This window comes from Amphiprion ocellaris, chromosome 9, assembly GCF_022539595.1.
Source record: "Amphiprion ocellaris isolate individual 3 ecotype Okinawa chromosome 9, ASM2253959v1, whole genome shotgun sequence".
Classification (NCBI taxonomy): domain Eukaryota; kingdom Metazoa; phylum Chordata; class Actinopteri; family Pomacentridae; genus Amphiprion; species Amphiprion ocellaris.
In genome coordinates, this window is record NC_072774.1 from 19,204,468 (window position 1) to 19,216,583 (window position 12,116).

Below are 12,116 nucleotides of genomic sequence, written 5' to 3' on the forward strand. Positions count from 1 at the left end.
AGTGCATTCTCTTCCTATCACGTTTTGTATCACAGGCCTCACCAGTAACAGTTTCTTAGAAAGAGGAATTCACAGCAGTTGCACAAATAATAAAAAAATGATAACACGTCTTTGGATGGCATTATGCATTCCCTTTTGTTGTAGTTATGTAAAATGTGACATCCTTTTCCAGTCAGTGGGACCTTTAGTTTATCAAATTTTGATCATTGCTTCCACCTACTGGCTGTGTGGTGGTATTGCTTATCAGTATACTGCACAGGTCAATGGTGGTACATCGTGAATGTCATTCCAGACATGACTTTTGGTGCCCCTTTCAATAACAGGAGCACCATCTAGTTAAATCTAATTTGTGTGTTTGTATGTGTAGACATACATACACAAAAGTCATTCTTGTATCTATGGTAAATGGTACTCAGACAAACCTATAAGTAACCACATTGCCGCACAGTTCCTGAGTCTTATAAGGGTATTAACATGACTTAGATACGTACACGGATGTATGCACATACACACACTGACCTCTCTGTGGCTTGGCAATGAGTCAACAGTGCTCAAGGATAGAGGAGCCTACTGGTGTTTTGCAGTGGTGGAGGCTACCCTAATGGCTTCTCCAACACTGTAAAACACCTGTGATTAGAATCAACAGAGCTGGTTAAAGAGAGAGTCATGCTGAGCTACAGTGTGGCAATGTATTCAAAAGCCTCCGACATGCCTATTTATTCATTATTAATTTTTGTAAGGGATTGGGTGTCATACAGTACCCATCCCACCTGCCACAAAGACACAGCAGATCCTTTCAAGCACCTTGTAGTGATTTAACTTGTTGTATTTGTTACTGGGGCGGGAATTACGTGACAACTCAGGATGCATTGTTACTACAATATGCTTGTCACGCTGACAATTATATCGCAGTATAGATGGTATACTGTTTGTATGAATGTAATATTTGTATGAGTTGTAATATTTGTGCAAGTGAATAGGAAAACATAAAACCATAAGACACCTTTTGAAAAGGCATTCACTGCAAAAGATGGGGCGGTTTTGCACAATTTTAGGGATTACTGAGCTCGTGTTCAGTGTTACAGTGTTTTAAAAAAAGAGTTAAATCAAATCTGAGTTTTTTTTGTGACTCATTGAACAACAATTGCATCTGTGTTTGTATTCAAATGTCAAACAGGCATTAACTGGTGAAGGGAGAAGCTCAAGAGTGAAAATGCTTCTAGTAAAATAACAGAACATCTATGACCAGTAGAAAATCTATCTATCTATCTATCTATCTATCTATCTATCTATCTATCTATCTATCTATCTATCTATCTATCTATCTATCTATCTATCTATCTATCTATCTATCTATCTATCTATCTATCTATCTATCTATCTATCTATCTATCTCTCTCTCTCTCTCTCTCTCTCTCTCTCTCTCTCTCTCTCTCTCTCTCTCTCTCTCTCTCTCTCTCTCTCTCTCTCTCTCTCTCTATATATATATATATATATATATATATATATATATGTAAGCACTTTGTGAATCAATTTCTATGAAAAGTGCTATATAAATAAACTTTGCTTGCTTGCTTGCATATATAGATGTATCAATTATTTAGCTCATTCGCCATCTACTAGCATTAACTCTTTATTGAAACTTTTCTGCCCCCGCAGTGCAGGGCAGTCTTTATATAAATCATTCACTTTTGACAAAGCAGAAGTAGATTCTATGGCTGTGCTTAATGACTTGTTCCCATAGCAACACTGCCTGTCAGACTTTCGTCTGCAGGCTTAGTCAGAGTACCGGGGTGATCTGCGGGCTGGCCGCAATCTGAACAACAAATGTATTTCTCTGGTTCTCTGAGCAGGCGTGCTGCCATTGTTAATAAACTCTGTCCAATCAATCACCTGGCTGCTGCTGCTGCTGCTGGTTTTCTCTCACGGATTCAATTTTAAAACTCACCGCCTGCTGTTGTTGATAATGATGTTGACAGTCTTACCTGAGGGGGTGTTTTTGCTGTGAGGAATGGTAACACTGGTGAAGCAAAAGGTACACAGTACTCTGTGTGGAACCACACTGAATTTAATCACTGTTACGTTCTTAATCATAAATTACACTATATAAACCGAAAACATTTCACACATTCTTGCCTCTAAGTGGCATACTTTACATATAAAGATCAGAAAAAAAGGAACAAGCAAGTGCCACTAACAAGAGATTAGTTTTTGACCAATATAAAACACTCTGAATGACATCGCACTACAGCACATGGAGAGTGGAGCCTTTGTAATTGCTGTCAAACATAACATTTTTTGTACCTCGCTAAATCTGTTCTACAATACATAAAACCACTCCCTAGAGAAGACTCGTGGCCGTTGAGTCCCTGTTCAGTCTGGAACTTGTATTTCTGTCCGTTCAACAACCTCTCTGCTTCTTAATCCACAGTTCCTTGACCACTTACTTACTGGAATAGAGGATATCTGTGGACACTATGGACATCACCACTGGAAAGACAAGTATGAATTTCAGAGGGCACTGACATTACAGCATGAACTTATGAGAGAGCATGGGCTACATTATCTGCATTGCATGTCTGACAAAACATACTGACAAATGTTTATCACAAATGTGTTCATATTGGTGTCAAATTAGAAAAGAAAAGTGAATCTTTGTCTTGCATAAACTGTTGATTATTATTTTTTCTGCAGTGAATAACTTATAATATTTGTCAAAACTGTAGTTGGTTAAGTTTATTCAGCTAATTATATTTAACTCTATAGACAATACACAATAGAACAGTGGCTATAAATGCTAAATTATTGTTCTCAGTGATTAATTCCACCATATAACCTATTTTTTTCTTTCTAATCTGCACAATCTGACCGACTTCCCTCCGTCTTGTCCCTGGACTCTGTTTTTATATTTCACTGCTTTCCGTCTCTCAGACTGAACCGCTTCAACAAGAAGTATGTGAAGAAGTGCCTCATTGCAGGCGAACGCTCCAAGGAGCCACAGCTCATCGCTTTCTACCACAAGATGGAGATGAAACAGGCCATTGAGCTGGTGGAGAGTGGAGGGGGAGTCAAGCTGCCTTCTGCTATGCCTTCCACCGTTTCCATGCAGTGAGTCATGAAGAGCCTCACGCTCTGTTTATGTGCTTCATGCTGTACTCATTGTGTGATATGTCTTTTACCATGCTATTCACATTTTTTGAATTAACTTTGATGCAGTCATTAAATGCTGCAACATTGGTAGTAGATTCTATATCTTCAGGTAATATTTAGGCCACCACAATAAAACAGACCCCAAAAGCCACAACAGTTTCAGTCAAGCTGTAAAGGCAACCGTTTTATTTATACATGTTGTTTTTATAGGACCTAAACTCACATTCAGTGATTTCATTTTTAAAATAACTTGGAATTCAATTTTGTTTGTAGTTAAATGGCAAATCCATTGTAAGAAAGAGAGTGCAGGCTGATGAGAAGAAGATTGACTGGTCTTTTGATGATCACTAGTGTATTTTTTTGCGGTTTCTTAGTACATGTACACAACACCTCCTTTGCCATGTTTCATCCACTGTGCTATTCAGTGTTCTTGTATAATATTAAAAAAAAACGTAACTAAGCTGTAACCAGCCACACAGGTCTCACTAATTTCACATCTGCTATCAAAGATAAATTGTTAAATCAAGTCTTGGTTAGTCTAAATACCCAGTGCAAGTGCTTCAATCATTCTTCAATAAATATAGATAAGCTGAGTACAGTTAGATGCACAGCAGTGGCATCTTTGTGTTTAAAATTTGTTTGCCCACCAGTAGAAATGATATTTGTTTACTCTTTTGCTCAAATATCAATGAAGTTCATTCTGTTAGAACAGTAGTAACATTACTTTATAGTTAGCTTACCACTTACTGTGTTATGTTACGTGTCTGTTACAGAAAGGTATAATGTTAGCAACAATAAGTAAATAACATAAATTATTACTCTCCTTATTTTAAAGGTTGGCTGTACGTTGCCAGCCCACACAGTGAGATACTTGCTCTCAGGCATCTCATTTTTAGATAGCCAGAGAAAATATTAAGGGAATTGCAATGCCAGAGATTTGATTACTACCATTATAGATATTTCTGTGTTTACACAAAAGCAAACAGGACTTGATTTGTTTGCACATATATAAGTTATTCCCCTGGTGTACAATATACAGTCTCGGATAATTTTTTCCTGTACATTTGTCAGGAACATTCAGCCCAAGAAGCCTCCTCCTGCCAAGCCTGTTGAGAGAGTGCTTCCACAGCTGCCCAAAGGCAGAGAGGAGGAGATCAGGAAAATCCTCAGGAGCAACCTTCAAAGGACTCGACAGAGGGTAAAACTGCTGATATTACTATTATTATTATTACTATTATTACTATTATTATTAGTAGTATTACTACTACTACTAATAATAATAATAATAATATTGATGTGCACTGATAAACAAAGTACCCCAGCTCTGTTAGTTTATAATGTATTGATTGTTTTTCAATTAGATTTAAATCAGTACCTCTACTGAGACATCATCTAATACAATTTTTTTCAAGGACACGGAAAATAGCTTCTCATTGATTTACACTGGTGAAAAAATGTTGGTCAGGGCCAGAGTAAATTGGCAATGATGTCTTCATATAATGTGTTTGTTATTTTTTGTGTGTGTCTTTTTTTTCTTTTTCTTCAGCTGCGCTCCTACAACAGACATACTCTGGTGGCAGATCCTTACGAAGATGGGTTCAGTGACTTGCTTATAAAGAAGCAAAGGATGGTTGAGTTGGAAAAGAAGGTAAGCGATGCTTTATTGGTCAGCACAAAAGAAGATATTCTGTCATTTTCAGGTCACGCCGTAACATGTTTGGGGTGCCGCAGTGACTGTTATGCAGTTTGATATATAACAAAGTTTTTCAGCATAATATAACAGCTATATTATAAGCTATATTCCAGGAGGCAGCCTGTGGTAAGTCATGACAAACAAACACAGCAGACTCCAAAGAACCAATAAAGCTCTTCTTATGTCATACTGGGCCACCAGCAGTTGAATGATTCAGCCAAAACTATGATTTGTGTTGTAATTAGATTCCACTTTGTCTCCTAAATTAATTTTCTCAACACAAATAGGAGCTGATTTATTTGCACAGTTGAGCGGCCCTACCTATCTTCCATTTCACCAGCCTGTAATTACATAATCAAAATAGACTCTTGTTTAGAGCAAATCGAATGTGCTAGAAGCTACTGTAGACTCAAGGGGATTTCTGCAGTCTAACAAAGCAACACATAATTTTAATGAAGTTTCTCCAAGATATTTATTAATAGTAAGTTACTGAGCTAATTTAGTTTGGTTGCCGTATTTCCCAAACAATTCAATGAGGCAGGTGAGTGTGTTCGTTGTCTAAGTTTCCAGCTATCTAAGCATTGTACAGTATTGGTGGTGAATGTTCATGGAACTCTCATGTAACTGTTATGTTTTCATTACATGCAAAAGGCTAAATTACTCAATATCCCTGTGTTTTCCCAGATTAAAGAGATGAGCAACTATCTAACGGTGCCTGCTGCTCCCCCTGACTCCCCGACCATGTGTAGAGCCAGACTGGCATCAGGTAAACACATCTGTTGTTGTGCTTCCATGTGCACCAGTATCCCGGTCATGAGGCGTATCCCGGTTTTAGTCACATTCAGGATATGGCTTTCACATGGACCAAGAGAAATCTGGTTACTCCTATCCCTGTATACATGATAAATACTATTAACTTGGTTGTTGATTGCTGTGTGCTGTTTGTGCAGGTACCTGTGATGTGTAGACAGTTTAATCTGACATTCCTCCAACCTGTGGCAAATGAAATTACAGTGTATAGCAGGTTTGGTACAGTCAAATGCCAAAATTGCATTACAGTAATTATTAGACATATCCTCCACTTAAACTGGGCATTGTGAAGATACGCAGCCATTTGTGGTAGAGTTGCCATGATGAGAAGAGAGAAAATGGAGAGATTGAAGATAAAATTTACACATGAAAGAGGAATCATTTTTACTGGCTGTGTGATACTGTTTTAGACCAGAGAAAACAACAGAAGGCTTTGAGGACCAGTAACATTATCACACAGCGCCTGCACAGATAGGAACCAGTGGTCAGAACCCAGGATGTATGCATGTAACATGTTGCTTTCTGTTGGAGTATTCCACCTACCAACATCGAATTCTGAAACTGGGATATGATGTTTACATGCGCAGGCACAAAAAAGGGATGCTTAAACAACATCATCATAACTGGGATACTCAATTCCATGTAAACACAGTCCATTTTCAGCTAAAGCCAAATGCAACCACTCAGTAGCTACCACCGTTTCAGTGTCAGGTGCTACCTGAAATAATAGGAGAAAGTCACCATGTCACTAATGGGACCCAGACGGATCAGTATTTTGTTAGGTTTGCAAGGCAGCATTCACAAAGAACCTGTAAAAGCACTGCTACTGTTCATAGCTGCAGCAATAGATATTTCCCCACTGATGGAAATATGTTTGCATCTACCGGCTGGCATGTAAACCCATGTGTGGTTTCATTTTAGGCAGAGATACTGATTTCAAACCTGCTCAGCAGCAAAAAGGAAACAAAAAGTGTTCAGGTATGTTGTGAGTGTAGAAAAGATTCATCATAAGTTGTGATAACCCAACAGCTATCCTAACATGCATGCTGCAATTATCCTGCTTGTAAACATACATTAACTATTCATTACTAATAAGGGATTCTCATGACATGATTGACTAGAGGGAATTTAGATTACTTATTTTAGCCAGGGAGCAAAGTTCTAGGCTAGAGTTCAGCATGTTGCATAAAGGGAGCTTCTGTTTGTGTTTCTCATCTCAAGTTCTTCCTAGAAGTGGAAACATTCCAGCATGTGTTGCGTCATAAATCATTTTGACTTACTCTGCTCTATTTTGTTGTACTGTGAAATACTTGAAAAGGTCTGAAATCCTGCTGTTAGTGTTTGTGCAGTGACTTTTTGACCCTAATATTTGTTGATCCCGTTTTCCTGCCCTCGTACATTATTTTTTCATGCATGCTGATGGGATGTCAGAGCAATATTACAGTCCTTGTAAAGCTCTGCTAAAGGTGGTTTCCTGTATTGTATCCTTGTCCTGATTGTAGACCCCCAAGCCTACAGCATGAAGCCGGTGTCGGACAGCGTGCCGACCATCCAGGTAGACCTGGCTTCTCCTCAATCTCCAGACTCTGTTAACCTGTTAGATGAGTTCAGACACGCTGGCCAGCAGCAGCCAGAGGTGGAGGATCAGGGCCTGATGATGAAGCCTCCTTCGGGTCCAAGTGGACCTAACAAGCCACGTGAGGCAGACGAAGCCAGAGATCAGCAGAAGTTAATGAGGTGCCTGAGTGACCCCGGTCCAAGTGCAGACGAGGATGAGGATGAGCCCTTCCTGCCCTAAGACAGCAGGCCGGATATGGGGGTCAGGCTGCATGCCCACCTTTACCGGTTAGAGGGGAGAGGGCTTGTTCACTGCTCTGCTCTAAATTATATCTTTGGTTCAGAAACCAAACAAGCCAAAACTGCAAATGCTGTATGAACCACAAACAATAAGCAAAAGGCCTGAGAAGATTAAAAAAAAAAAGAGCCATTAGTTTGTTGTCATTGCTCTTTGTTTTCTTAGACAGGAGTGGAACAGCAACTGCTGGAACTGCTAACTGAGACATGGTGGAGTTCATGTTTGATAGTCACAGACATTCAGGAAAGATCTATGCATTACCAAAGGTTTGGACTGTTTTAGTATCAGACAATGTTCTTTTCACTTTAGAGTCAGATTGTTTTTTCTTTATAGCATAGTTGTTGATTTTATGTCTGTTCGTTTTTACAACTTCTTTTTGTCTTTTAAGCCACATTCTCTGAGACATGCTGGCCCTATAGTCCTAAATGTAATTAACAAAACAAGTCCAATTTTCACATTCAGACATAGAACTTGAGTTTTGTTTTTCTCACTGTCACTCTGTCACTTGAAATTGCTGGATATCCAAACATTTAGATTGTAGCTATTTTAAAATATTTTGCCTTATTTGATGTCAGACTTTTTCACTTGGTGCATTTGTATCTATTTGTCCTTTTAAAAACAACATATTTTAATTTCAGAGGCACTGACATCTGTTTGTAATCCGAGTTTGCTCCAGTATATTGTGGGATGTCAGTGAAAGCTGGATGTATTTTGTCACTGTGCAAACCGCTGTGTAAAAGAGCCACAGTTGTTTATAATCAGACTTACAGACCTGCGGCCTTGTTCTATGGCTATGGAAAGAGGTATATAGACTTGAAAAATTCCTCACTGCCTTGTGGGAGGCACAAGAATGGAATAAAGCTGAGTGTTTGGGAGGCTTGTTAGACTGGCAGTAATGAAGCACAGATGTTTTTGATCAGCCATCATAGTTGTTCCCCATCCAAGTGAAATCACATGCTGTCATGTCACTTTCCTCTGTAGATGTTTTATGTTTTGTCTCAGTTTAGAACACCCTTTAAAACTCACTGAGGTAGAGGTGGAGCTGTTAAAGTAGACAAATCTCTTATTAATGTATTTAGCAAGTGCCCATCAGCAGTTACTTTCATACCCATTGTATTTTCAGATATAACATCTAAATACTTAATCTACACCCTTGCATGGCTGTTTGCAATTTTCTTTTACTGACATTTAGATGAAACATTTGTGCCCTACATTACTGCTATCACAGGACACGACAAGTGAAGGTTAGTCTGTACAGGAATCCATCCATGCCTCCTAACCTTCTACAAAATCTAAGACTGTAGGCGTGTCGTGGCAAAAATGTGTAATTCTATGCAGTATAGATGTGTAAGATATGCAGATTAATTCTAATATCCTATATTTATGAGCACCCTTTAAGTCTTTTAAACTCTAACTCTTCTAATCATGCAAAACACTGAGGCAAATCACCACTAAAGGCAAAGCTAAAATCAAACATGGGCATGAAGACAAGCAGTCACTTAAAAATGGTTCACTAGAGTTTTTGCATATGTGAGCGAGACTGAAAAAGTTACCTGCCGGTACAAAAAGGTCCAGTATTTAGTTGATATTGTCACTTTTGTCCTGTACAATGTGTATAATAGCCTGTGTAAAATATATTGCACATCTTTTTTTACACAGCTGCTCATTGAAATTGAATATGACATTTTTTAAGTTATTAATGTGATAATTTGCCGATTCACACTCATTTGAACATCTCAATCAAAGCACTATGTTGGTAGTTGTTCGTACAGAGCAGCATGTGCCATGGCCATTAACAATTCAAATTTAAACCTAATGGTGTTCTTTCACTCGACACTTTTATTACTTGACTTCATCACAGAAAAAGAGTAGTTTCCCCCGTACTGGCCATTCAAAGACCTTTGCTATGAAAAGCAAATGTCAGCTTTGAAACCCAGTCTGACTAAAATAGCTTGAGTGAGTCACTGTTCCAGTTTTCTGGCTGTTTTCTAGGTGTTAGTGACGATTGAATCCTTCCTGATCCTCTTACATCCAAAAGGCTCACGTTACAGCTGAGGGGAAAGAGCAGAAGCACCCGACAAGCTTGTACGTTTCTTCCACTTGCTATGGTTACTGTAGCGAGGACTTTAGAGTATTTTTTCTGAGCACATGTGATTGTGTAAATCAGTGTGAGCATATGTGTTTGGTTATTTATTATTACCACAACACTATTCCGGACGTGGTCAAAGACAAAAGGGTCGTTTTAAAACCCTGAACTGTCGAGCCAAATGACTGACGGAACATTCCCTCTATCCTCAAGTCCTCTTTTTATTGATGCTAACAGGGCATTAATATTTACACGCAGCATTGATTTTCTGAGATTCTACAGTGATGCATAAGCTGCAGCTCCAGAAGCCCTAAGAACTGCCTCTACATCTGTGCCCTTGGGACTATAGCTTTGTCATCTTCCCAGATGCTTTACGATTTGGTGACTTGAAGGCAGTTTGTTTCCTCTTAACCCTTAACTTCTCTGCAGTGGCTGATCAGTAGATTTCAAGAAGGTTGCAGCAAGTTATACATTTCTAAAGTAGGTTATCTCTATTGTGTATACTCTGTGAGTGTGAGAGTATTTTTATGTCTGAATGATAACATGAGTTAACATTGCTTGGGGATGTCATCGAATAAGGGGTGAAACTAAAAGCTTTGCATTTCGAATAAAACAAAAGTCACCATATCCCTTATTACTTTATATTATTCCAAAGACCTACATTACCCAAAAAGAAAAGAAACACTATTTTCATATTTTTTCTTTTTCATACCAAATGCATCTTTTGGGCAAACATTGTCACGCTCTTTGGAGGGTAATGTTTGGTGCAAGAAACCTTAATCTGAAGCCATACAGCCTACAGAAGAACCTGTTTATAAGCGATATTGTCTTGTAAATATCTTTTTGTCTTTGTTTTGCTTGACACACAAATCAAACCTTTACCAGTAAATCATGTCTTTGCTCCCCCCCCCCAAACGAATGCTTTCTGTTCTCAATTTAAATCGTCACACTGGATGTTTTTCGACAGCTGTGATTTCTTTAAATTTGTGGCAGTTTTCATTGAATGTGTTGGTCTAAATTAGAATGTCAACACTGATGCCTCACCAGCATTCACTTCAGCTTTCATGTTTTTAAGATACTTCATGTGCTTGTTACTTGTTGAACTGCTTCATTGTGGGAGAAAAAAAAAACGTTTTTATTAGCTTTATGAGATTAAGTCTTGTGCTTTCATTGTCAAGCATTGTATCTGGAGCCAAGCATTGTTTTACTTTGTGTGCTATGCAGAAAGCTTTACTGTTTGTTTTTTTCCATCTCATGTTTACTTGTAACAGCACTCCAAAGGCATTTGTTACCCAGTTTGTCACACAAACTTTAAACAGTGGAGTTCAGGCTCTGCTTCACAAAGTAGACACAGAGTTTACAGCTATAAACTATAAAAAGAGCCGCTTTTAAGCAGTATGCTCAGACTCCGTGCTTGTAAAATTAAATCGTTGCACTGGACGAAGTAGATCTTTGTTTTTCCCTGATATTCAGACGACAATTCAGTTTCATTCATTCTTTTACAACATATCAAATCTCAAATTTCTGTTGTGTAGTAATTGCAGTTCAGATGCAGGTGGTGAACATATAATCATAGGATCTCAAACTAAAAGATATTATTGATGGTCTTGGGTAAGAAAAACACAGTTCCACGATAATCTGGAAGTACTAGTTTGGTTACCACATGATTTGTACTATGTGGGCTAAGACATGCAAAAACACTAGTGTGTTCCTTTAAGTACTGTAACATTTGACCATACTGGCAGCACAAGGCCAACAGTAGATGAACGTTTGACACAGGCTGCCAATTATATAATACAGGTATCACTGTTATGACGCACACTCGCAAGTCATCGGCGTAATGACCCTGCAGTGTCATTATTCCAACACCAATAGATTGTTTTCCTCCTGTGTTTACCTCATCTGTCTCCGATTTTACCTGATCCGACTCCCGTTGTACACCACCATTCTACACCACACAAGCACTTTAACGAAACAGTACCTTTATATCAAAACATCGATGTTCAGAGAGAGCAATAAATGGCTTTTAATGTAGTCTACATTGTGCACGGTTATCAGGTGACACACAACAGGGAAAAGGAATGTACTTATGGATGGGCCTTAGTACCGGGAATGGCTTTGGTGTTTTTAGTTGTAAAACAGAGAGGCTGGGAATAAAGATCTGTGTGAATGTCATGCTATTCTTTGATGACAGAGTGGGTTATATTTCCCTCTTATTCATATTTTTGTTTATCTTCATGTGTCTGTTGAATTTATGTGTTAAAATTTTGCAATGATTAAAGATTTTTTTTATTTTATATACATATAAATGGGAATATATCTATATATATAAAACTTAAAAATATATATTAGAAATTTATTATACGATGTACAAATCAGAATCTGAAAGATATAAAGTGTGCACTTTCTTGTTGATTAATCTTTAGCTTTCAGCATTCCATTGTAATGACCTGTTAAACTAACAACCAGTAAAGAAACTACATCTGAAACTATATACTAGATTAAAGTTGTACTTTATAACA

General features: G+C 38.1%; 1 protein-coding gene across 2 annotated transcripts in view; it reads left to right on the forward strand.

Moving 5' to 3' along the window:
* The window catches only part of slc9a1a (solute carrier family 9 member A1a), a 30,779-nt gene extending 18,663 nt beyond the window's left edge, over window positions 1-12,116 (forward strand). Inside the window, exons 7-13 of one of the 2 annotated variants that reach the window (XM_023285469.3) lie at window positions 2,432-2,502; window positions 2,932-3,108; window positions 4,222-4,348; window positions 4,697-4,798; window positions 5,528-5,609; window positions 6,575-6,631; window positions 7,156-12,116. In XM_023285469.3, coding sequence (XP_023141237.1) covers window positions 2,432-2,502; window positions 2,932-3,108; window positions 4,222-4,348; window positions 4,697-4,798; window positions 5,528-5,609; window positions 6,575-6,631; window positions 7,156-7,451 — 912 coding nt within the window. In that variant the 3' untranslated portion in view covers window positions 7,452-12,116. The remainder of the gene's footprint in view (window positions 1-2,431; window positions 2,503-2,931; window positions 3,109-4,221; window positions 4,349-4,696; window positions 4,799-5,527; window positions 5,610-6,574; window positions 6,632-7,155) is intronic. The other variant, XM_023285471.3, reaches the window with a different exon arrangement.